Below are 27,456 nucleotides of genomic sequence, written 5' to 3'. Positions count from 1 at the left end.
TAAAAACAAACAACTGGTGCTACTTTTTAATGAATTGGGAGCCTGTTGTTGTGATGTTTTTCCAAAACGTATAGTAAATCACATTATGATTGTGTTTTAGATGATCATAAACTCGTCTTTTGCAGGATCCAAACAGGATGCTGAAAAATGGTAAACACATCCGGGAGGCGAAAGAACGTACGGTTCTCCTGGGGCTTCTTTAAACCACTCCCCACACTCTAGTACTGTTTGTGTGCTCACAAAGTATCTACCACAAAGTGACATACAACACTCAACATGTTAAATTCAGCCCTATTTTTTCGTCTCTGCAGAGCAGTTCTTTTTATTCTGTGTGACCCTCCTTTCCAAATAAAGGTGCCCATAACATCCTGACATGCTTGTCAAGTGAACTGAAGAAGGATTTTCTTATGAAAATGGGAATATCTCAACATGTTAAATTGAAGGGGATCATTAAACCCTCCAACATCAATGAACACTTTTCATTGTTTGTAATGGGAGGGACTCCATACATTAAAAGTTACCCCATGCACAGATTTAAAAGCCTCTAAGTAGAATTAAGTAGTATATAAAAAATGACAGTGACCAATCCTACATATAACTGCAGACTTTGAACATTAGCGTGTCTTTGAAACTCTTTGTTTGTCCTATGCTACATTGTTAAATTTGTCTCATCTCTTCAGACTCTACACTGCCTCCTACTGTCCATGTGCAAACTGCATCTTGAGGACGTACATACCTACATCATGATCTACATACCGACCTTACACAGGGAACATGATTTCTGATGACATCTGCCACCTTTATGTAAACTGATGGGACATGGGTCAAACTATGAAATGCAAATACATGTCAGATACAGTTTTCTCAAACATTGTTTCTGTCATTAAAGTTCTTTCTGATTTGTGATTATTAATTCTTATGTAATTTTTCTGAGAGTTTATGAATTATTTAATTCCAGATTATTTATGCAATTTAGACATAACTTTCCAAAATTGGATACCTTGGATTTCTATTTTTATTGCTGTGATATTGAATCATTTGGTGTATGATAAAATCATGTCTAAGTGTAAAGTTCTGGTATAATGAAAACATATTCAACCTCTTTCTTGCATGGACTTTCGTGCCATAAGAAAAGACACGAAGGGATGTGTCATCGTCAGAGGTTGAATCATAGGTCCTCTTACTAACCATACGGATATATTTGACATAACTTCAGGCTCCTATAGGAACATTTCTGTGGATCAATAAAGAATTCCAGAAATTCATAAAAGTCAGTGTCAGCCTTTAAACAGGCAATAATGAGTGATTAGTCACTGGTGACAGGACGTCAGAGGTCAGAGGTCACTGCAGTAATGATCAGTATCCCTCTGAGCCTGCAGAGTACGTCCACATTTTAGATCTAATCCTGCTGCTGATTACGCCAAGCGCTCCACGAACAATAGTGTGATTTTTAAAAGCCTGTAGGAGGCAGGAGGTGTGGGCTGAATGCTCTGTATTCACCAGAGTCTATGTGTACACACACACACACACACACGGCGTGGGTGGACTGGTTGAACTCAGGATCAGTTCACTGGAGTAGGCTGATCTCACAGCTGCATGAGTCCACAGCCACAGGCCACAAAACATCTCTGATTTCCTGCTTATGAACACCTACTGTACAAACAGACACACACACATAAACACGCTGAACTTTACTCCAGGGGTTTTGGTGGTGTTTAGCCTCTCAGGCGGTGAACAGGTACCTGTTGACTTTATGAAGCAGTGAACACAGTGAGTGGATGACCACACTCGTCGGTCAGCAGATGAACAGCGGCACACTTACTCTGTTGGCTTGTGTTACAACGAGTGCGTACTCAGGAGTACTCAGATTATTTCATTTGGAGTAATGAGTTAAGTTAGTTCTGCAATTAAACAAATCAGTTTACTTTACTTTTCATAAAAGTTATCTATAACAGTGAAAAAAAACCAGCAGATTGACTATGACTTGTTGTTAATAAAAAATAAAATCCTGCCGCATTAATATTGTTTCTATTGAAACTATGAGTAAAACTGTACGCCTCTACACAGCTCCCTGTCACAAAAAAAAAAAAAAAAAAAAGTCAGCACAAGCACAAAAATCCACCACATCTCAACCCCGGGCCGTCATTATCGTTTCAAAGCTTGTGAAACGCTAACAAAGGCCTGGGGCTGGAAATCTAGTGTGCGCTGATATTTCTCCCTGTCAGCAACAACAGCCTTTGAGGAGTTCTTTAGTTCAGCATGGCGTGCTTTGTTTGCACTTAAACTGTGAGCATATTAAAGAGTTGTAAATTTTATACGAGGTCTGTTCCTGTTTTTCGGCTGCAAAATGACAAATCATGGGCCCTAAACATGGCTGTGCAATGAGGGTAGAGTCACTACATTGAAAGGTTGATGTCTGTGCAGTATAATCGACATAACATGCAAGTTTAATGTGCAAAAGTGTAACACAACATACTCTAACCTGTGGCGGCTGGTCAACAGAGGGCGCTAGTGCATCCCCTCTCCAAAAGCAGAATGACAGACAGAATAAGATTTGATTATTAATTAATTATTAATTTGATTTGACAAATTTTAAAAGTCAAATTACATACTATGTGTAGTGATTAAGCAAAAATGTTTAATCTGCAATACAAATTTAGATTTAAACATTCTACAAGTCTGTTTCTGGTCTTGCGGACTAGACTCCAGCGCTCCATGGCCTCGTTTAAGTTGTCCATGCTTATTTGCTCCACTTCAATAAAAGAGATAGGAGCTTTTATGGTCGAAGGAAAAAGGCATCCATGAATGCATTAAACGCCACCACCAAAAAGGAGGCAGCAGGGAGATGTCTATTGAACATAGACATAAAGCCGTCACTGTTAAAGGTGCTTTACAGTATGTAACTTTCAAAATACTGTGTTTGTAGCCAAACTGCACCAGTAACCTGTCAATCACTCTCTTTCGCATGTTCGTCATGCGTGCTCTTACGTATACAAACAAGAATTAACATCGGGCCTGAAGCGCTTGATGTTTATCGGCATGATGTTTACAGAGGAGGTCAGTGATCATACACATGTGAGAGTCTGCGAAGGCGTCTGTGCGTCTCATTCTCCATCCTACAAACGACATGTCTCGGCAGGCACTGCCTGAGAGCAGGAGTGTGTGCTTGTGTGTTTGTCCGCCTGTGAGAGCTCCAAGGACGGATACAAGTGTGTGGAAGGCGGCCTCTGGCTGTAAAGGTAAAGACTGAAAGTGTGTGATGAGTTTGTAGTTTGTACTGTTGATTTCTGTAAAGGGAGCGGAGGGAGGAGGATAAAATTAGACTTCCTGGAGCTTTCGCAAAAAATCAGACCCAGGTAAAATTGTATTCAGGCAACACAGATGGATAGTGAATATTGACTTTTTACAATATATACATGTAAAAAATTACATATATATGTAATTGTAGCTCTATATAAATCATTAGACTGAAAAACAGCTTTAAGATGCACTACTGCCATCTTCTGGATTGGAGTGTAAATGTTTGCGACATCAGTGACGATTCAGAAGAGGTGAAACAATCTTCCATAAAGATGATCAATTCTTTCATGACGAAAAGCATACCACCTTAAACAATCATAATTATGGAGGTTTTATTGAACTTCATCATTTTACAGCTTTCCTGAAGCAGAATGTCTGGGAGCTTGTTTTAAACCTGGAGGCACAGACTCACCCACCCATCACGCTGCCGGAGCGTGCCTCTGTGCTGAAAACCACAAATAAATCAAACTGTCAGCTGCCAACAAGCCTGTGAGTGAGTGACTCGCGCAGGGAACCACGCTCATAAAATCGACAAAACACATCATTTTCTGAAAGCACTTATCAGCTGCCATCTGTCCCTTCAAGCTTCACTGCAGATCTGAAGAGGAAAAGACTAAATAACTGTAATTAAAGCAGCACGTCTTAAGGCTGTTACCATGGCAGTAAAATCAGATATTAATTGCAACTGAAAAAAAAACTATTTATAGTCACAGGTTGAGTGCATGGAGAATTACTTAAATGCTTGAGATGTCTCTAAAAAGACACTGCTTGTGTTGTAAAACAGATAAAAACATTTTTTAACATTTTCAACATCCACGAGAAAGACCTCCTGTGGGTTATTATAAAGTTGCCTTTTTTTAAGTTATATTTTTGTGTCATTTTGCCTTATCGGATTGGACAACTGAAGAGAGACAGGAAATGTTTGGACAGGTCGCTTAAAGCATCTGTACTTGGGGTGGGCAACATAATCGCTGGGCTATCGATGCCCCTACTGTAAAGCTGCCATTTTTAAATGGATCTAACACGAAGAAAAACAGCTAAGAACTTGACTCCTCCTGTAGCTGAAAGCTCACACCATGTTCTATCAGCACACAAGCTTCAGATATCAGACCGCATCAGGCAGCAGCGGGTGCTCGCTCTCCTTACCGCATCTGTTAAATATTGACTTCTCTGCTATGTGAATTTTAAGTTTTCACGTTTAAATAAAATAACTTCTGACACTTTTATTTTGAAGCTTGAGCAATAGAAATGTGGTGGTTTGTACTGATGAGCCTTTGACTGCAATAAGCCGACTAGTTTTACCTCCATGGTGATGTAAGTCAGAGCAAAACATTTCACGAGTCACGGATATCGATTTTCTAAATAGGCGTCTGTCTCGACTTTATAAAACAAGCTCTCAAGGCTTGTTGGGAGAGAAGCGTGATAGAAAATCATGTTGAATCTTGCTCTCATCCCATGCTGTCTGGATATGCTGTAAGATCTATTATAAAATTATTAACCAATGTCTGGTCTAAAAAGGTTTACTAAGGATATGATTTAAGACCTAAGTGTTGGTAAAAACGCAGCTCAGGTAGAGCTCAGGAGGTGAAAACACCATAACACATCACTTCACAGACTCAGCTCAATTATACAGGGTCTGGTTAATAATTAACATCGTGTATAACATATTTTGAGAATAATCATGACATCAACAAACCTAAAACATAATTTACTAAATATTGTTCAAACCTTTAAGTTTACATATGCTAATATTGAAATAAGAACCGAGATAGTATGTGTGCACTGGTAGACTCATTTCCATGAGGTTCAGTGGGTTTAAGTTCCTTTGAGGTTATTTTGCATTTTTTTGTCTCATTAACTCAAAACTGCAGATGATTTGAATCTCAGCTATTTTCCACATGTCCTCTCCTCCAGTCAAGTTTTCTTCCAGTCAGCAGTAGGGTTTCAGTCCATTGACTTCTAAACATATGCACATGCAGGATTTTCTGCTGATTTCTGCTCAGTCTGTGTCATAATTATAGTAATTCATTTGTAAAATAGCTGCAAGGGAAACTAGTTCTGGCTCTATCTATGCAAAGCAGCGTTCTTAATATACTATCTTTTCAGTGAGCTGATGTTTACTGGTCAACAGGTTCATCTTTTCAACACTTTGGCATCTGCGTCAATGCAACCTTCAGGTACTCTTTAGTACGATGGCCCTGAAGGTCAACTGTGTAAATATTTCATGAGATTTCTTTTCATCTAAAAGTAAATAATGATGCATAAAAACATTTCATACAACAGGGATTGTATAATACCACATTTACTTGTTTCAAAAAATGCGATAGCTAGTATACAGCTAATGTGAAATAAATGTCAAATGTCTTTTGTATGCCTGGTTGTAGTTAGTTTCTGTTTTAAAACAGCCTAATTAAATGATAAATAATGTTTAAATGTTGTTTGACAACTGGTCCTTGTTTTTTGCGTTGCACAGAAACTATCAGGAGCGAATTATCGACCCTTTAGAGGCCTCCATATTGGATTGTAACTCGTTGTTTGATTAACATACATTTTTCATAAAGTTTTCATGAGTCCTGAAACGTGTCAAAGCAATTACTCTTTGTTGTGCTTTTCACGTCACTCCAAGTTGTTATTTTAACCAAAACAAACTGGTCTAATGTGATATCATGAGAATTTTAACGATTTAAAGTATCATGGATCAGATAAATTAAAAATAAACACTGGATAAGTCCTGTGAAAACAAGCTGACACTTCACACAGCTGCTCATCAGCCTCATTCATACAGCTGCAGTTTGTATTTTTAGCGTCCTCTGGCACGAGGGAACACTTGAGGAGCTGTAAAATAGCTTAACAACACATAGTATAAGTGATCAGAGGAATCTGCTTTGTGAGGAGTCAGGTTTGGACCAGAGGCCTCAAAACTTGGCAGAGCTCACAATCATCCTCACAGAGACGCCAAACTTAAGAGAGCGTGATGGGGAGGCAGAAGGCATGCAAATGAAGACACAAACTCGCAGACCACACACACTCCAGCCAAAGTCCAAACAAAAGGCTGTTCTGTGGAGAGCATGGAAGAGCTGTCTGCCTGCTCTGTGGTTGACACACAGCTCTGTGTCAACTGATGGTGTCATGCAAACATTAAACCACAAACTGATTATGAGTTGAGGATCATGCAAATACTAAAAAAACAAAACAAAAAAAAACACATGCAAACACAAATACTTTTCAAGCAATGGCCTCACATGTTTTGATAAAGACCAAAAATAACTGTTTTGAAAAGCGTGAAATTAAATTTGGGATCAAATTACAGATTCTCCACAACACTGACATAATCTGTTGTCTGATGGTTCCCTTTACACCACCATAAAAAAAAGGTTTCTTATATCCATATATTTAAAACCTGGGCCCTTTTTCAACATGTTTCAACAATGTCTGAAAAGTTGAAACCATTTAGGAAACGCTCCAGGTCATTTCTTCATCCTGCAGTCGTGAAGCAGGCTGTAATGCTGCAACAGAAACCTCAGCGGACTCAAAAAACGTTTTACTGACTGGCCCACATTGGTATTCTAAGTGACAACATTACAGAAAAGATCCCGACAGAGAAAGACCATTTTGTTCAAGATTAAGATTATTTTTATTACCACAAACAGCACATCACAGAGAAGACATGTAAAGTCTATAAAGTGTGTATTATTGACTGAATGACCATATAAGGCTGGCCTGAACCTAGTAAAATGTTTTGTTTGTGTGACAAATAAACACAAAATAACAAGAATTGTATTGAAGACGGGAGTTGGTGGTCTGCTTCTTGCGTTTTTATCTTTGTGTGAGCTATTTTTTAAATGGGTCTTAAAACAATTATATTTACTTCTGCCATCCCATAAGGACAGCCACTGCTTTTCAATTAATCACTATTATTATTCACATTTTATGTGATCTTAAAATGTCTTATTTTCCTGCCATCATATCACTCTTCTAGTGCCTGTGAATACAAGGGTTCAAGGCCCCATGAAATACAAGGGTTCAAGGCCCCATGAAATACAAGGGTTCAAGGCCCCATGAAATACAAGGGTTCAAGGCCCAATAAATACAAGGATTCATGGCCCTAAGGGTTCAAGGCCCCATTGAATATAATGGCTCAAGGCCCTATAAGGATTAAGGCTCCATAAGACATCAGGGCTAAAGTACCTAGTGATTCAAGGCCCCGTTAAACATAAGTTAAATGCTCATTGAGAGGTTATCATAAAAAACCTGTGTGGTTTGACACACAGCAGGTGTGTTTTTTGTCATTGGTTGTTGGGGATATATTTGAATGTGTTTGTTTTGAAAATTTTTACTTCGCTTGATGATGTTTTAATTCATTTGTTGCAGAATCAACAAACAAAAGTTAATAACTTAAAAAAACTTAATAAGTTAATAATTTTTCAGGTTGTCTCCAAATCTAATGTGGAAAAATGTGTCAGGGAGGAGAAAATTGCCTGACTGATCCAAATGTGACGTGAAGTTCAGAAGCAGAGCTGCAGATTGAGCATGCAGCTCAAAGACGTCACACTCTGACTCGGGGTCAGCGCTGGCTTCAGACGGAATTGCAGAGACACGTTGCTGTGTTGACGTTGCTCGGCTTTGTTGTGACCCTGCAGGCCTCCTCGTTGGTATGCAGCTCTCATCTCAAACGCTGCTGCTCGGCTTTTAAGTGTCTCTGTTCTTTTCTTATCTGTCCCCTCTCCTCGCTCTGTCCCTCCCTGGCACTCTGCACCCCGCCCTCCCTTTCTTCTTCTCTCCCTGCAGCAGACATGAATACTGATCAAAAACATGGACCCTTTCTGTTGATAAGTTTGCTTTAAGCTGTATGAAAACAGAGAAAGGGAGGTCTGATATCTATCTATGAGAAAATGTCAAACTTTAAAATTAATTTCACCCAAGAGACTTCACTAGTCTTTGCTCTAAACTTCTACTCCCTTATGTTTATCTGGCAGCTCAAGTTACAAATCAGGGCTGCTCTCAACACAGAATTGAATCAATTAAATCAGATTCTGCAGCGCCTTTTTGTTCTTCTTTTTAAGACATTTAAAGCAGCCAAGTTTTTTACATGTGCTTCATGGCAGGTCATTCTCTTTCTAAACTGTCAGTTATCTGGGTAAAAGAGTTGTATCCTCTCAGGGAGCTAAAGTTAACCAGTTAAAGTTGGCTTGCAGCTCCTGAGAAACCGAAATATTGTTGGAAAAAAAAACAACAACCCATAAGTCCTTATGATAAAACTGATTTTCTCAGTCTCATTGGCTCTAAATACAAACCTTGTAAATCCTGACTAAAGTATTCCAAACACAAAAACAAGCAGTGCATCATGGGAGGAGAGTCATTTACTAGACTAAATTGACAATTTAATTCAGCCTAACTGTCTGAATGTAAGCACACTCAGAAAACAGTCCAAATTGAGCACAGTCTTTGAAAAAAGGTCTTTTGGTTGATTTCATTCAGTTTGCAGAGTGTGGCTATAACGTTGACATCGCTAGCTCTACCAGCTACATCATAACATCTTTGTGCCCGAGCCTAAATGTGGCTACAATTAGCGCTAGTCGATATCCCAGTTTAACCTTTGATTATGTTCACTTGATGAATCAAAGTGACTCTATTTAAGCTCTATTCACTTCTATCTAAATTTTAATAAAGACATTTTAACTTTAGCAGCTCGTGCAATTTGACCCTCAGTTGTTACCTAGCAACAGCAAGTTTGACAGGCAGCAAGACACAGATGACAGATTGCTCTTATTTGCTGTTATTGGGAGCGATTAGAGCGAGTGAGCAGGAGGAGAGACAAGAGTTTGAGGTGAGAACAGTTTGACAGATGTTACAGCTACTGACTAATACACTGAAACATTTATGTCAGGGCTGTCAGAATCTACTAGTTAATTGTGGTTAATTAAGGTCTGTAATGATGGCATATATTTTGTTGCAATTAATACCATTTTATTTTTTCGTTGTAAATCAGCCCAAAATGAAGTCATAGTAAGAGAGAGAGAAAAACTCATGTATACTGTATATACCATCCTTTGTTTTTGGCCTCTTGTCTGAAATCACAGACCTGCATCACTTAAAGCGATGTCCGTCTGCTTTTTAAGCTCCTGCAGAGGTTTTCACATTTGGTGTGTTCTTCCCGTCTCAGGCTAAATGACGGCTTGTCAAGTTGAGTGACAGCAACCAGGGCAATAACTCGACGTGAATGATCGCAGGACGGATAAACACTTCACATTTGAATTCCTGAGACAAATGTTGTTTAGGAGATTTTATTGACCACCTTTGAAAAAGCAATAGAGAGAAGAGAGCACTAAAACATTTTTACTTATTTTCTCCCCAATGTGCTTCCATTCAGGGTTCAGAAATCACTTGTGCTGTACAGTCGCTGCCAAACAGCTTTTCATGCTGCTGGAGATGATATCAAGAGAAAACCGAGCTGATTGTGTTTGGCATGTCTTCACCCAAAGGGGCTACCTCAGGTGGGGAAAAAGACGCCAACATGCAGCGCTTTGAACTGCAGTTCTCCTATGGTCCAGTTTAGTCTGATGAATGAAAATGAAGGGATGACGGTATTATTGACATGAAAACACAGTGCTGTTCTTGTTTAAAGGGTTTCTGTTTGTGAACAATATTTTCTGGTGTTTCTGTTTCATTGAGGTCAACTTAAAAATCACAGGTTGTCTGTGACAGGTTGGATTTTCTTTTCTGACAGGACAGATTGCATTCCTCTATTTGTGTTAACTGAAGGTTTAAAGCAGTAATTTGACTGCTCTGTACTCACACAGCTGCCGACTGAACTGAGAATCTTTACATCAGCTGCTACTTTAATTATCACGTGTCATGTAAGACTGATGGAGCCAGAACACAGACTGAAGTGCAGATATTACGCTGAAGGAGAGTGATGTATGCGGCTCTAATCTAATATATGAAATAAAGCTGTGATAAATGTGTCAGGAAGAGATGTAAATCAGTGTGGGTGTACAGTAAGTGTCCATTTCTACTTTCTTCCTGTGTGTTTGATTAAACGCTGATGCTTCTGTGTCTGCGACATATCAACATCTATCATCATCGACTCCAGAGAGGAGGGGTCGACTTTCATCAGTGTTTTGAATTTAGACTGAAGTACCCATTTTAAATGCTTCATGTCAGAGTTACACATTAGTCCTTCAAAGCACAATTTAGTTTTCATGTGCCCTCAAGCGTCTATTTCAGGTGACCCAGCCGGTTCCACTTAAGAAGGTCTTTACTGATTTTCAAGATGCTATTTATAAACTTTTTTAAGTATCCCTTGTTCTCAATTAAGTGTCAGGTACCTCTAAGTATCTCTTTTAAGGAACCCTCAAGCATGTATTAGAAGAACCTGACAGTTTCAAACCCAATATTTAATGATGTTTTATTGTAGCATTTAGCTTCTGTTAAAGGCACTTAAGTAGGTATTTAATAAGCCCAAAAAGTCCACTGGATTCCAATTAAGGTGGAACTTTTGATGCATGTTTTAAGGTACCTTAGAGAGTCAATTTTAAAGAACCCTTTAAGATGTGTTTTACAGTAGGCATTTTTATGAAGATGCAGTTTTTTATTTATTGGTTTTAGGCGTGCTTTTAATATGTTTTAAAGCACCTTTAAGGCTAGGTTTATAGTACCCTTTAGCACTTGTGTGAGGTTACCCTTAGATCCTTTGGTGTCCTTTTTTGACAATCTTGTAAACCGTTTAAGTACATGTTTGAGTATCCTTTAGTGTCCATTTTAAGCAGATGTTTCTTTCTGTTTCAAGATAGGAACATTTTAAGGTAACATTTAGGATCTGATTTAAGGTATCTTTTGTTTAATAGGTGCTGATGAGCATTTTGGCACTTTAATATGTGTGAAAGTGTAAATGTAGCTTTCAGAGTAAAAGTGTTTGATCACCTTTTTTTTAAGGAACCCTCTATGTATGTTTTCACTTAAAACTTTCCTCTGATGCGGCATAATGACATATTGCATTGACTCAGACTGAAAGCCAGCTAAGTATGAAGAGCAGAAGTCCTAAAGGTGTTCAAAATGAAAAACTTAGAAAGAAGTGCTGTTAAATTCAGTATTTCAGTGATGATACTTCAGCAGAGATGGCTGATGGATGGAGTGACTCTTATCCTGACAGATTTATTGCTTTGGTTCCCTAAAGTTGAGCCTGTGCAGATGTTAAAGTCGGCAGCAGCTGGTAAATCAAGCAGGACTGTGAGATAACACACAGAGACGACGGGAGAATGGATCTCATGGTGTTCTGCAATCAGGTGATTTACAGCTGCAGTTCACAGCTTTGATATTTGTACTTGCTGTAAAGTGAAGTAATATAGAAAAGGGTTGTTCCTGCCCTCTGGCTGGAGGCTGGACTCTCCACAGACCACTGAGAGAATTAAAGCCTCTCTACAGAAAGAAACTAATGTTGTGTTTGATAAATGAGTCCAACAGATGTGCAGAATCATTCCTTGAGCGGAATGAGAAGGTGTTATTGCCAAGTATTCATTTGATTTATGGTGATTTCTTTTCAGCTACACAAGATGCTAATTTTACAAACGCAGCTTTATGAGTTCATAACTTTTACAGTGGAAATAAAATTGGTGCAAAATCAAAAAAGGAAGCTTGGAGACAGGTTTACAGCAGCTTCAGAGACAATGAAGTTAATGCAGCATGTAGACTGTACAAACTTTGACTTCTTAACCAAAACATCATCAGAGAGTTGTTGTTTCAGCCATCTGCAGTGTTATGCCCCGTTACCTCAGACTTCTAAACACTGTGTTTGTGTGATTTTTTAAAGACAGGGTAACGTCTTCCTGCCAGAGGGGACACACTGAGCATCCAAGTGACGGCCTTGTCGGGTCAAAAAGCCTCACAGTCATCACGTTAACATGTCAGTGTGTTTGTTTTAAGTGTCAGGAACGAGACAAACCCCCAACCTGCGTTACAAATGAGGCCTATGCAGGCATTGTTTTACTGATCTTTTTATGTGAGTTTGAAGTTTTAAAAGTCTAGTTTGGTATAAACATAAAACAACTATTCAGGAATAACCTGTGTTACAAAGTAAAATCAAAGTTTTCTCATCGTCGTGTTGCATGTTGCACAGAGGGATGTTACCGTTTGTGTTTAAAAAAATCTTCCTCCATTTGAACAAAATCTCTCTGTCTCTGTAGAGATCCCTCCTGTAATGTTGTCAGACACACAGTAAAACAACTATACAAACCAAACACATTTAAAGGTAACAGTGTGATAAATTTTCATTACTGAAACACAAGAAGGCAAAAAAGCCCATTACAGCCCTTGCCTGACGCTATTATTTTCAGCTGCTGTCTCTTTAAAGCCCACATGCCCACTTGCTTCTGATTGGTCATCTGCTTGGGCAGAATGCTGCAGGGCTTCCGCCCTCTGCAGAGTCATCCTGGGATTACTCCCCCATACGTTTACCTTGTTATCTGTAACTTTGACCAGGTTTAGTATGGGCATCCAGCTATGTAACAATATGTGAGTTTTAAAATGGGGACCAGCAGAATAGGTCAACTTGTTTACAATGCCACATTTGACAACAAGTCACAGAAGTACAAAGCTAGATTCCTGTCAAACAGAGGAAGAAAATGTACAGAGTAGATAACCTTCTCTTATTCAAGGAGCAAACCAGGCAGCATTGAAAATCAGAGGTAGGTCATAAAAAAATCAAGCGTCAGGCCATAAATAGGCAGAGGAATGCCAGAAACATGCAGGGACAGGGTCAGACCATGCAGCAGATCAGACCATACACCATAAATAGTCAGAGGATCTCCAGAAACATGCAGATTTCTGCTGCGACTTAAACTACGTGTGTGGAGCTGACACAGTCTGCGGAGTCAACAGAATATCCAACAGCAGTGACAGGAAAGACAGGAGACAGCTGGATTTTAGGATGACAGGATATGTGTTGGTTGTTGTGACCTAAACACGCAGCAAACTGTAGGCAAAAAAAACCCCAGTTCCTGTGGTGTCCACTAGAGGCTGTCTCCTGCAGTTAGTCAGTCCCCATAGAGCTCAGTGTTAAAATGTAAAACTTTACAGCAGCATGAACAGAAACTATTTATGTCTCAATGGATCATTTGTAGGGAAAAAATGTGTTTGTTTGGAGAGGATGGACTGTTTCCATTATATTAAGGCTTAAAGTGATGTAGAATTAGGGGCGTGGCCTCTATGAGCGACAGGTGGGAAATGCTAGCTGTCTGCTAGGTGTCACCTCAACTAATTCAGTCACTGAACTTAACCTATGCAACATGTTTGTGCTGTTTGAGGCTTTTTTAATGTTCCTTTTCAGGTAATTATCAGACAGATAATCTGGACGTGTTTCCCCCAGCCAGTGACAGTGCAAAAGTGAAATGGGAGTAGAACTTACATATTATATTATATAACCCAGCTCTTAAAACTACCTTAATACTTGTGGATATATACAGTGTTTCTTCTCATCAGTATTTTTCTCTCAGAAGCCTGACATGCAGGATCCAGAAAGACATGACAGAGAATTTCACATGATAACTCTGTTAGATGTTAGAATATTTACATGAGGGCAGAGAGACGGAGAATCCAAACGATGCTGCTCCACTTTGATCTGTGTTTTCTAATAGTGTTCTTTTTCCACAGCAGCAGATATGAGAAGGAGGAGGAAAGAAAAGTGTTTGTCATGAAACTTCTTACCTTGCCTTATTTAGATTTTTTAAGCCAAATTCTCCATTAGATTGCAGACAAAAACACAATGTAGAGGACAGTCACAGAACATAACCTGGTCAGGCAGACCTTTTTTATCCATTTTCAAATTGCTCTCCAGATTTTGATTCAGGTTATAAGATACATCTATATGACTTGTTAAAGACATGGAAGAGATGACTTTCTCTGCCACAGTTAAAAAAAGATTTGTTTATACACTGAGATAATCTGACGAGGAGTGTACAGACCAGATTTATGATTTCTAAAATGAATGAGCACCAACCAGAGTTTCCCAAGAGTGTATTTTTATCTCCTACATCATCACAGTCCCACACACAGGGATTATAAATGTCCACACAGAGTCTTCAATGTAGTTTATCATGTTTTACACTGACCTAGTGGCTGTAAGACCAGAAGTTAATTAAAACAGAACTAAAACACTTTTTCATGTTTCTTTGATTAAAATGTATTTTTCAGCGTTACATATCTTATCACAAAGATTAAAAGTCCGTTCTCAACATCACTGCCCACACTGATCCTCAGAAACAAGCCAGACTGTTCAGCTTCAAAGGATAATAATCACCCCTCTCTCATGTAAAAGCTCAATCCATATTTGTGTTTCCATGGCAGGAAAAAAGAAGTAGTAGAGTTTGCAGCTTATACATCTGTGCGAATGATGCTAAACAACACCATCTAATGACCTGGGCTTTAATTGAATTTTACAATGTATAGGATTTTAAAGAGGGCTAATAAGTACCAGATTTCTCTTTCTGAAGTTGATGAACCTTAAAAAATGTATCTGCTGAATTCTCTTTCTGTGTAAGATTATGTAAAACACATTTTTTTCTAATGGCATCATATAACGCTGACGCAATAGCTCAGTTTATAGGGACTTGAGTTGGGAACTGGAGTCCCAATAGGGGAAGTTTGTCTGGTAGCTGGAGGTGTGCCAGATCACTTCTCGAGCACTGCCGAGGTGCCCTTGAGCAAGGCCCTTAACACTGTAATTCTTGATAGGGGAGGGCTGCTGGGAGAAGGAAGCCTTCATAAGAGGTTTGAACAGCTGACGTTGATGCTTGAAGACACCTGGGGAAATTATTTCATTCACATCGAGGAACTATCGCGTGATTCGCAGAACAAGCTTTTCACGCCCTCTACAGACTTCTCCTGAGATTACTCCGGCATAATGTTTACCTCATGATCCTAAACTGTGCCAATGGCTATCAACAGCATTTTAACTAAATGTATCTGAGTTAGGGATCTGCATAATCAGCTTTAATAACATTGATCTGTTGACTTTTAAAAAAACAAAAAAACATTACTCCACATCAAATATCTTCATAAAAAACAGACAAGTCTCATGCATGACATCTATTTAAGTGGACAGGTGAGCAACCATAATTTTCTCCAAACATAAAATCCACATCTCTCCTCAGCTGTTGCTTGATGTTACAAAAATGATCAGCTGCAGGATTTGGGATATTTCTGAGACATTCCTTCAGCTAACACATGCATGTAGGAGAAAACGGCTTTTGAGTAGCTGTCCACTGAAAAGGTTAAATGAGCCATTACGCATTCAGCAAACAATTAGCGCCTTCTTATGCTGAGTTGTCTCATTGCAAGCAGTTCAAAAAACAGCAGTGCTAACAGCCACACGCAGCTAGAGAGAAATCTCTTCCATCTGCAGAGAGCGCAGAATGATATCATGAACACATGATGATGAACAGCTTTAGTATTTAAACGTCTTGAGAGCTGTCGATTGATGTTTTGCTGAGTGGAAAATGTTAATGTTGAACATATGGTTTTTCATCAGTTACGTCGAGAATGTCCATATTTGGGTCCAAATGGAGCAAATTATCTTTAACAAGTCCTCTTAAAATCTGAGGTGTAACTGGCTCCTGTACCCAAAGACTATTTGCCTTCTTTTTTCTTTTCTTTTTAACTTCCCTTTACTTCATTTTTATTTCAACATAACATTTAGGAAGATAACGTTTGAAGAAGCCTTCTTCAGTTTGTTTGCCTCTCCTGAATTATTTCATCTGATTTATCACCTGCACGTCAACACACACAGAGCTAAACCTTTAGCTCATTATGTCCCAAAGACCCTAAAGGACTGAGCTGATATACAGAGTCTGAACACACTGACTGGTTTAATCTCCTGCTCAAAGGCCACTTCAACGTTTTGAAAAGGAGGGATGATCCCAGAGGAAGGAGGGAGAGAAGCGGAGGATTGACAGGCTTTTGTTCAGGTCACTACAACACCTGAAGCGGTTAAGACAAGCCTGGACCATGTGTTCAGTGATCCGCTAAGTCACAGCAAAGATAGCAGGATTACCTGTCAATCAGTGAACACAACAGGAGGTTTCATTTGTCGAGATCAACATTATTCAAACAGGACCACATCTGTCCTGAGTTACTGCCGTCCAAAAAGCCAAATTAGATCCTCAGTCAACATTTTCCTGGAGTCTCTGTACCTCCAAGAGCAAAACCATGGAGAACGTTTCCAACAGTGTGATGGATGAAGCAAAAGTACTCAGTTAGTTCGGCAAATATGCCCTGTTTGTTGACTTTGGATCTCTAAGTTTGTTTAGGATTTCATCAGTCTCCCCTCTGGATGTTGAGGAGGTTTTAATATCAGGACAGAAGGTGACGTCAGAGCCCGCGTTATGGAAACTGTGAGTGTTTGATAAAGTGTTTTTTCTAAAAAAAAAAAAAGTGGCAAAGAAAGGTTCCAACAACATTAATTTTGTAAGTTAGAGTTGAAAGGTTTAAAGGTCACAAATGATCCTCCTTTTCAAAACATTTCGGTCTCAGAGCTCACCCTACATGTCTGTGAAGTTTCTTGTTAAAAATAGACTCTGATGCTGTTTTTAATTATGCCTATAAACCCCCTTGTTCCTGATTGACGTGTCCAGTGGCAAGACGAGATGCAAAAAGAACAATGCGGAAGTGGCCATGGAAAGAACAGAGTTTGTTATAGAACTCTATAATAAGAAAATTCACCTGATGATGCAGCATGATGAGAACGTAGACGTCTTGTACAGACAGTCAATGGTCGTGCAACGGTGATGTAAAACACAAACTAACTCATGGAGGCTATAAAGGGGACCATCACCTCCTGTGTTCTGTGAGGTTAAATGACAGTTCAGTGGAGTCTGGCTGATGCACGGCTGTTTGTGATTAAAAATCATGTTCACTCGAAACAAAAATGTGTCTGTAGGGATCCTTTCAGTGGTGTTGTCAGACAGTAAGAATATCAAACTAAACAAGTCAGGGACAACTTTCATTGGAAAAATGTCCCTTCCTCCTGAGTTGTCTGGCTAAATATTTTGATGGAGGCAAATCCTCTCGACCAATGACCACATATGTTGTCACTGCTCTATGGCAAAACAAGTTTGTAGCAATTATTTTTGTGTCAGAGAAAGGAGTCTGACCTGTCTGACCTCGTCTCGGAATAACATTTAGTTCGTTTCACACATGGTCGCTACGTCATTAGTACAACAAAAAGTGTGACGTCCTACTTTAAAAACACAATCGTGAAAAAGAGGTAAAAGAAAGGCAAGAAAAACAAACTTAACAAGTGAATGCAAAGTTTGTTGGAGTACCGTAAAGAGAGCGTCTGAGTAAAGGCACAGAGACGAGAGTGACTTCGTTGTTGTTTTTTTACCCACAATGCACCAGTAGATGCTGCAGAAGATAAGACAGAAGGCCATTAAGAGCCGTTGACCTCGGACTGTTTATCTCCACTCACCTTTCTATTATCTGCATCAGTCTGAGTGATGATCAGAGCTTGTCCTCCTGACTATAAATATTCTGCAGAACACCTTTAACGCTGAGTGGCAACAGAAGAGAACAAAAAAAAAAAAAAAAAGACAGACAAGTGTCGTTGCAGCACGGTGAGGAGGCTGACTGGAAAGTGACTTTCACATTCCTGTTAACAATTTCAGATCCTCATCATTTTCTAGATTGATTTAATTCCCTCCAGGCAGCCACTGCTGGTATTGAATATCTGAAAATCAGCGTGCAGAGACTTGAAACTTTCCAGGGAAAGTCTTTATTTTGTGCAATGCATTCAGTCCAGAAGCTAAAAAAGTAGAGTGAGAGTGTCAAAGAAAGAAGCTGGACTGGAGCTTCGAGAAAAAGTAGTTTGCAAATCTGATGCCGATGCTGTTTGACTGCAACATGTATTTACTCCACATGCACAACAACAAATACACAACGTAGCAAGCACTGACAAACCACACCGGGAAGACGTTCACTTGTGGTGCTTCTGCAGATTTACCTAAACTCTAAATGCAGCTCTCACTGCTACTAATGGTGAGAAAATGAATCAGCACAGCCTGGTAAATAAACCCATTGGTTGATGTGTGTGTGTGTGTGTGTGTGTGTGTGTGTGTGTGTGTGCATGTGTGTGTGTGTGTGTGTGTGTGTGTGTGTGCATGTGTGGGGGGGGGCACACCTGGTCCCAATCAGAGTCAATCACACACACACACACACCACTGCCTCTGCACGGACATTACCATATACTGGACAGAGTGAGTGAGCTTCATAAGAAGAAGTGCAACTCTTCATTTATCTTTATCACTGTACGCTAAAATCACCACTGTCTCCATTGTCCAAAGAACCACACTTAGACACGTTTTCCCCGAAATGTAAAAGAGCATTATTGATATTGCGACTCACCAGTCTCTGCAGGATCCTCTTGCTCTTATCGTCGGTACAGTAGTCAGATAGGATGCTCCTGTGCACAAGAACCAAGCCGTTGAGGAACAACCAGGAGCCGAACCAGAGCAAAGCAAACACCAGGGTTCCCCGACGTGACCACAGCCTGACTCCCAGCCACCTGAGAAGGCAAAGACCGCCTCCACGGCCGCCTCCACGGGAAGGCATTCCTCCAGGAAGCATGGTGGTGGCACAAACTCCTCCTGTGATCCTCTGAATATTTGCTTTAAAAGCTGTCAGAATAAAGTTGCAGAGACTTTCACTTTGGTGCACCAGGATGATCTTGCACGAACCAAACTAAATATGTAGTCCAAAGAAAATGTCTTATTTTTCTTCAGAAAGGATGAAGAGAATAAACATAGACTCTTATGCAAGAAGTTCATGATTGAATATTCTCATTTTCCTAGTATGATGCCCTTCTTTTAATTCTCATGTTTGCTGAAGTTACTGTGCTGATAAAAATAAAGAATCTTATCATCAGCATGTCGTGTGATGCCCATTAGGAACCAGCTTATCTTTCCTTCATATCTGCGATTTTGTTCTCCAATGAGTTCATGGGAAGTTCATGGTCATGAGTTTGTCTCCAATGATAAAACAAACATCAGCATGTCAACATGGCCGGTTTCTGTGTTTCTCCTGGATGTGACCGGTCCTTATGAAAGCTCTGTCGTGTCCCCAAAAAGCAGCAAAAATCGAAATAATTCTGGATTAAATTAGCGCTGAAAAACAAAACCAGGAGAAGAAGAGAGCAGCCAGTAATCATCCAATCAGTGCAACATGTTCCAGACTGAGCAGACTCCTCCCAACTCCAGTTTGGCTCAGCAGCATCTCCATCAGATATATTTGGAGATGTTGTTGGTTCATTGTGAGTTTTTGTCTTTTCATATCCGCAGGGTTGATTTATTTTCTTTTCTGCGATTCAACAAATGTGAAGCAACAGGAAATAACCCAGAAGCAGCCGAGTGACGTGCGCGCGCGCACACACACACACACACACTCGCGCACACACACACACACACACTCGCGCACACACACACACACACAAAGATATCTGAGAATGTTTCCAGCTTCTGATACAGCCACACGCTTTTTCAAGCACACACACTTTTACTCATACACACACTTGCAGCAGACTCCACTGCCCTGGGATTTGTCCTCACGTGGCGTCTGAAGTTCTTGTGGCTGTCGAGCTCAGATGAAAATGTCCCAGAAAGTCATTCAGAACAAAGTTCCAAAAGTTCCCATAACAGAAAGTCTTCATGTCTGAAAAAGAAAGACGGAAAAAGTTCAAAGTAAACTTCAGAAAGAGAGATGTTTTTTTTTTTCTTTTCTCCATGTCCCTTTCATAAGCTCCTTAACTGAACAACACACACAGGTTTCAATGATGGTGACATTCAAACTGAGTCATCCTTGATCATTAGCATGCTAATGATTCATATAGGCTCATATTTCTTGCTACATCCAACAGTTAGTATAGAGCTGAAGAAGCCTTTCAGAGGTGATGTGAAATGTCTTGAATCAAGTCCAGTTGCCTTGTGATAGGTGCACTGTATCCAGTTTGTGTTATTTTGAAACTTTGTTCAGATTCAACACAAAAGGATGTGTCTAATACAAAATGAGACTATCTGTTCCTGTTTTCTGTAAAGGGGATCAGATAAGGATCCTCCTGGCCGCCTCTCTTTGGAGGTTATCTGGGCCATGCCAAACTGGGAGAAGACCTCGGGTAGACCCAGCGTTCGCTGGAGGGATTATCCATTAGGCCTGGGAATGCCTCAGAATCCCACAGGAGGAGCTGGAAAATGTTGTTGGGGAGAGGGAAGTATGGGTCTGCTGCTATCGCCACCCAACCTCCGATTAAACGGAAGAAATGAGTATTGTTGCAGCAAATTACCAGCCTGAAGGCTGAAGCAATCTTCTTGTGCAATACCAATTACTTTTGTGTTTCTTTAAGCCAAATGATGTAAAAGTAAGGTCCAACTTTTAAACAACACAACTGTCTCTCTAGACGATGTTAAAACATGGATTTATTTCCTGCATACGTGTGTGAATCTGGGAGCCCGGGTCTGCTGAAGATTTCTGCCTGTTAAAAGGAAGTTTTGTTTTATTTGTTTTCGTCATGCTATGACGTATGAAGCTGGGCTCTTGTAATATAGCCATAAGTAAGGTCCTTTACCTGCTTTTTGTAAACATAACGATGAGCATGGTCTTGTTACCTGCTCTTTTGTTAATGTTAACAGACAAAGAGTAAGGTCCTTTACCTGCTTTTTGTAAAGTGTCTCGAGATAACACCTGTTTATGAATTGACTCTATACAAATAAATATTGATTGATATCTGATCATCTCTGTCAGTATCTCTTTGACTGGCTGTCTGCAGTAAGACTTTGATTTTGTGGAGCATTAGAGGCAACCAAAGTAAGAAAACTTCTGTTTTCAAAGTTCAAGCAGGGTTCAGGATAGGAGAGCCGTCCCGAAAGCTGTCTTATTTCTCCTCTGATGTCCGTGTTGGAAAAAGCTAATTATCTCCTCTGTCTGCAGGGTCATTCAGAGCTTTAAAAAAGGCTTTGACAGTTAATTTTATCAGTATGTCCTGCAGCTTAAATCTTTGACGGGAAATTATTGAACTCTTGCAGCGGTTTCCTGATGTGGTTGTGGCTCCTCTCACTGAAACATCCGAACACCTGAGAGAAAAACTAAACTTCTGCACAGGCAAACATAAAGAGAGTTACCAGAGAACAGCAATCATTCCTAGAGAGACCTCCCATGCCAGGGAGAACCACACGGCTCCTTCAAAACCTCCCAAAGAAAGAAAAGCAGGAGAACATCCGTCACCGCCTGGTTCTTAGCATTCACAGTTCACAGCGGAGGGGCCACGGCTGCTGCAGCTGTTCCTGAGCTGACCCCCAGGAGAGAAGACCAAATATCAGCTTCTATTTATATGATGGCAGACGTTTGATTCATGGAGAATGCGTACTAGTGCAATGTGAATAAGTAATGCTGTTTGTATTTTTCTAACCCCTTTACCCCCGACATTTTAACAAAAGTATCTACTTTCTCTTACTGCAGCTTTAAGGAATTTCAGGACAATAATAATTGAGCATGTTTTCTTTTTTTTGTTGTTTGATTCGAATTTGTGAGAAAAAATATTTGAATGCAAAAAAAAAAGAAGATTTTTTCCCCAACCTTTGACTGTCCATTCCTTAGTGTTTTTTTTTGTGTGACAGAGCCTTTTGTTTGGGAGAGCTGCGTTGGGTCCACAGGATTGACAGTGCAACAAATAAAAACCACCAGAATTTGTCTTTGATAAAGCATAGTTCTATTGACTCATCAGGATGAGAGTGAAAACGAGCAGAAGATTCAGTCGGTCGCTGACACGCAACAGGTGCAAAAACCCCTAAACAAACCGCAATCAGCCTTCACAGATGTCCTGCTGCTGAGGTAACCACCGAGCACACTCTTTCACTCACCGAGTCTTTAATATGAAGCCGCTCTCTGCAGCAGGAGCCACATTCAGCAAAAACTCCTTCAGTGGCATTACTTCTTTTTGGTTTTTTTGGGGTTTTTTTGCAAATTGACTGCGGAGAGTTGAAGTCTTTGAGCTGCAGTAGCGTCAGTCTGAGCCGTCGTGAGTCTCTGGAGAGAAAAGAGAGGCAGAGGGAGTCTGTGAGTGAACGCTAACTCCTCGCTGTGATGGACAAACATTCAGCGGACACACAGAACTTGATGAGGGTAATATACAAATACTGCACTAAACATTTTACCAAAAGTAACCTTCCACCTTCCAAGTGGTTTGTTGATGTCACTGAAGCTGAATCTAAAGAAACGGCAAATACTTACACGACAACTCTTCAAATTTAGCTCCAAGTTTTACAATTCAATGTGTACATTTCAGTAAAATCATAGAGATATTTAGCACCAAAAAGTTATGGCTCACCATTTGACAAAATTCAGTCTGGAGAGTCGATCCAGTGTGTCCATCACAAACTTCGTCTGAACCTGGAAGAAGCTGACAATCCTCACAGATCAAATGTCGAGATAAAGCTCGTTCATTCTGCCGAGATGACTCACAGGTTGTTTGGTAGGTGTCTCTCTTTGTAAAGGATCAGCGATAAAACGTCCTGTACGTCCTGTAATTGTTGGATCTTATTTGAAGACGTGATGGTTAAACGCGTCGTGGTCATCTGCAAACTTCAGAATGACTTCTCTAAACAGTTTGGACTAAAAAAAGGTCCTACATGTTAGGTTATGAACAAATCCTCCAAACCAAAAATAACTCCAGACTTTGAGCTTGATAGACTCGAATGTTTGAAAAGTTATCAGTGACTTCACTTCACTTCCTCTTTTAATTGAGGTTGAATCATTCAGTCTGTAGTCCTTTGTGTCCTTAAGAGGTTGAAATGTCCCCTCAAAGCTTCTTCTTTTCCTTCAGGTGATGATTAAAGGTTGTCAAAGCATCAGCACAGTCAAACTATCCCTGTCAAAACAAATCTTGACTTTAGAGGTGATATCGAGACACACAATAAACTCTGCTTCAAAATGAATATTTCAAAAGCTTGCCAGGAAGTTTTTCCTTGAGATCCATGATGATAAAAGTAAAGAAAAGTTTAAGAGCTGATCCAGTTGTTTTCTAAAGTGATGCAGAGTTTTTACTCCCCAACAGCTGCTGAAATCATTCAGAAGGATTGTGGGTAGTTAGTCTGCAAAAATTCAAATGATTCATTTTCCTCTTCTTGCAACGTTTTGCAGATGTGTGGGTTGTTTGGTTGTCTCCAGAAGCAGGAAAGTCAGACTCTATATTCTTTGAATCTTAAATAAACTGAATTCATTTTCTCGACTTTGATCAGAAACTCGGAGCAGTCTTGCTGACAGCTGGAGCAGCAGGCACAGGTCCATAAAGATGCTCCTGGAGATAAACTGTGAAACATTTGCTGCAAGAGATGAGCCTCCTGTCAGAGCTGAGGAGGAGCGAGAGCCTCCTCTAAAGCCGGGGTCTGGTCTTTCAGGCTGCCCCAGCGGCTCCTGCAGAGGTCGGCTCTTTTCTGCGGATCTGGTTTCTCCTCACACTGCTGCTGCTGCTGCCTCGCTCTCTCCCCATCTGACTCACACACACTGAAGCGGAGTATGTGTGTGTGTGTCAGGCAGAGTGTGTGTCGCGCTCAGGCTTGTTAGTTCAGCCCCTTTCCTCTTCCTTCCTCCCTTTCCCTTCAGTCTGCTACACTCCTGGCTCTTTCCTTTCCCTATCCATTCCCTGAGTGTCTGTGTGTGTGTTTGTGTGTCCTGAGGGAGAGAACAGAGGCGGCTCCTTTGGCGTCCCTCCTCTAAGGGACTCCCCCTCTCCTTACCCCTCTCCTATATTTACAGTTTACATGCTACTGTACCTCTCTCACTCCTCCCTTTACTTTTCCCCCCTCCCACTCTATACCCCGTTACCACGGCAGCAAATCTCTGCTATGGTTCAGTCCCCACATGCAGCTTCACAGGACTTCGCCAAATTAAAAGCTCTCCCCTCATTCATCTCACTTTCCTTTTATTCTTTTTTTTTTTTTTCTTTCTTGCCTGATTCCTCTCTCTCCCTGACATTCCCCCTCCAGCTCTCTCCCCTCACTCTTGTGCCATAAATGGCGTGGCCTCCAATAAAAACAGCTCAGGGCCCAGGGCTTGTTGGTAATTGCCCGATTTGTGAAAATGCCAATAAAGTTCTGCAAACACAAAAAGAGCAGCGAGCGAGGAATCTTGTGCTCCAAGAGTGGGAAATAGTTGTAGCTTCATATGCACTGAGTTTGTGTGTTTGCTTAATGTTAGATTATGCAGGAGCAAGACAGGAAATCATTGCTGGTGATAGATAGATACTAGTATTAATCCCGAGAGAAATGCAAGTGATACTATCGTTAAAGCTGGCCTCAGCATACCGTAGCCATAAAAAAACAGCTTAGGGAAAGTTAGCACCTGTGTCGAAGCCAAACTCAGTTTCAGAGCGCTTTTTATCAGCTTTTAGGTTCAGAGAGTTACCGTTCTTCTATTAAATATCATCCTGGCAATAGCAGTAGCTTCCACCTTGAGCCGCCAACATATTAAGTCAGATTAGTTTGTCCTTCACCATTGTGATTGACAAAATTGATGTTGTTGATTTTGATTGGTTGTGGGAGAAGCGACTTTGACGAGCACAGCGGTGTACCCAAAGTTGAGCTATTTGCAGCTGTGGGTGCTGAAAACACTGAACTGGATTTGTGAAGAAAATTTGTTCTGCCTGCACAAAAAAATAACATGAGGCTGGTTAGATGATTTTCAAATCTTAACCTGTCTTTAAAAAGGTGCGATACATCAGACAAAAAGACAGTTTCAACAGAGTATTAATATCCACAGATATTGATTTACGATGCTGTCTTTTACCTCTGTGTTTGGCCTCTACCAGCTCCTGAGGTAATCAGGTATTCCACTTTTCTTCAGCTGCTCTCTTAAGTGTGTCAGTATTCTCGTCTTGTCTCTGTCTTTGCCCACATCGCCTCCTGCAGTCAGAGTGAAGATTACAAACATTAATCCAAAAGAAGGAGCGGCTGACAGAGAGGCTCTCTGCGGCCTGACAGGCGATCACACACATCCTGAGATCAGAGTCTCGCCCACACAGCCGAGTTTTTATTAGAGATTCATCTTGAGTATGTACCAGTTCTTTTTTGGAACAAAGGAGAAAAGCACAGAAAATACAGAATTAAAACTCGTGTTATGGCAGAAAGAAGATTTCCTTGTCAGACCTCCTATAAAATAATAATTTATGCCAACTGCAAATATACTTCGGTACCTATAGCTTCGCTTCATCCTTTGCAGCCTGTCTGGATATAAACAAGGGACCTTCAGGATCCCAGAGCTCTCCCATTCTCTCTGCAGAAGACAAACACCTTTACAAAGCACAGTCTGTGGACAGTAGTGTAAACATGAACAGATGCAAATTAATAACCGATCTTAACACTAAAGACCAGAGTGCATTCAATAGATACAGAACTGCACGTGTACAGCTTAATCATCTTGGGAAACTTTAACCTTAAGCTATTAGGTTTATGGGAGAAAAAGACTTCTGGAGGACAGTGAAGGTGAGGACAGCCAGGACAGCAGGTACAGCTTTTCTGAGTTTGTCTGAAAGCAGCAGAATCACAGTGAAATCTCTGAAACCGACGAGCAGCTGCAGCTTGAGCAGACAGCCTCTCTCTCTCTCTCTCTCTCTCTGAATATTCAAACCCTCACAGCAGAGCACTTTTTTTTTTTGGTCCTGTAATTACCAATTAAACCATCTGACGTGGGTCGAGCTCGTCTCTGCAGCGTCTTGGCTCTCTATCATAGACTTCTTGTTAACATTATCCGCTCATCTTATAGCCGGACACTTATCACAGCCTCCTTGTTAGCTGCAGCCAATTATCTGAGGTCGCTCATTTGGGGCAGCAGCTCCTCTCACACGAACATTAATGGACTGAAACACGGACTAAAATATTGCTGGCTGAGCACATTTTGCCGAGATTTTCACTTTCATGTTCAGACTGAGGTTATAAGAAAACAGAACTTTTCCTGCTGCTTTAAATCAGCAGGGACCTGGAATTATTCATTGGAACACATGCATTTACATTGGAAGTTTTAAAGCACACACACCCAACATAACACACAAAGAATGCATGAGTTCAGGGAGTGTTTTTATGTGGTATTCAGTTACTGGTAGTGTAAATTGAAGACAGGTCATTCAGATTGTTCAGCTAATGCGACTGGAGACATAGAGTTGTGTTACAGCAGCACCTAGTGGCTGCAGACACACCCGTCGCTATCGGCGGGCCATAAATGCTTGTACCACAATTTGCACTGCAACACCCTATCATGGACTGACATCACTGTAGCCACTCGACGTTACCGTGGATTTTTTAAAAACTGTTTTTTTTTTTGCCGGTTTACTCACTTAATTTCGCCATGGATATCCGTATAAATCCAGGCTATGTCGACTGTTCTCACAACACACACCTTTGCCCTAACTTTAGGAGCTTCTACAGTCATGTGTGAAAACTCATTTTCCATGCTCTAGTCTAAAGCGTCTTCTCAGAGCATCAGCGCAGTCCGGATGGAAGGACGAGAAGGTTCTCTCACGCTGCATCCAGCTGTACTGACAGGAGGACAGCGCTGCGCTGCTGCCACTCAAAGTACCGGTAGTTTCAAAGTCTGTGTGTGTGTGTGTGTCACATGTCAACGCATGTCCCTCTGACTGCTTTAAAATGCAACGTTTGAGAGATGCTTCTGGTGTTAGGCTGCATCTAATATGTTGTATAGTCAAGTGTGTTATGGATAGTCATCATAACATTGCTTATGTGGTGTAGGGTGTGTAGGCTACACTGTAAAAAGAGATGCACATTAATTACTCAATAAAATTGAGGCAGCAGATTGCACACATTAATTACATCTAACCTTGTTAAAGTTGAGTGAATATAACTCAAATCAGTTTCTAAAGAATAACCTGTTTAAATTGAGTAGATTAAAATAAAGCACACAAACAAATTAACCAAATTTAAATAGAAATATTAAGTAGATGTCACGGTAAAGAGCTGGCAGCAGAGACGCCACAAATATATCAAGCATTTGTCTTGATCTGGATAAAAGAGGTCAACCAGTCGAGGGATGATAGTGGCAATAATGATGATACCCCTGTTTTTTTGTTTTTTTTGGGGGGGGGGGGGCGTTGAACCCGCCTGCCTCCCACAC

At 40.5% G+C, this 27,456-nt stretch overlaps 1 protein-coding gene and 1 long non-coding RNA gene across 4 annotated transcripts in view; one reads left to right on the top strand and one right to left on the bottom strand.

Annotated features, from left to right (window-relative positions):
- dipk1c (divergent protein kinase domain 1C) overlaps positions 1 to 23,580 on the bottom strand; it is a 39,297-nt gene extending 15,717 nt beyond the window's left edge. Inside the window, exons 1-4 of one of the 3 annotated variants that reach the window (XM_079361897.1) lie at positions 22,664 to 23,580; positions 22,197 to 22,362; positions 21,459 to 21,625; positions 18,694 to 19,995 (exon numbers count right to left, since the gene is read on the bottom strand). In XM_079361897.1, coding sequence (XP_079218023.1) covers positions 18,694 to 18,915 — 222 coding nt within the window. In that variant the 5' untranslated portion in view covers positions 18,916 to 19,995; positions 21,459 to 21,625; positions 22,197 to 22,362; positions 22,664 to 23,580. The remainder of the gene's footprint in view (positions 1 to 18,693; positions 19,996 to 21,458; positions 21,626 to 22,196; positions 22,363 to 22,663) is intronic. The other 2 variants (XM_079361896.1, XM_079361898.1) reach the window with 2 other exon arrangements.
- LOC306835407 lies at positions 9,055 to 10,751 on the top strand. Its single transcript, XR_013780640.1, has 3 exons — positions 9,055 to 9,127; positions 9,671 to 9,794; positions 10,101 to 10,751. It is a non-coding gene; the product is annotated as an uncharacterized lncRNA (long non-coding RNA).
- Positions 23,581 to 27,456: the final 3,876 nt, after the last annotated feature.

The sequence above is a fragment of the Symphodus melops genome (assembly GCF_947650265.1).
Source record: "Symphodus melops genome assembly, chromosome: 14".
In the NCBI taxonomy this organism is placed as follows: domain Eukaryota; kingdom Metazoa; phylum Chordata; class Actinopteri; order Labriformes; family Labridae; genus Symphodus; species Symphodus melops.
The sequence above is the reverse complement of the archived record's forward strand: the minus strand, read 5'-3'. Positions and strand labels throughout refer to the sequence as shown.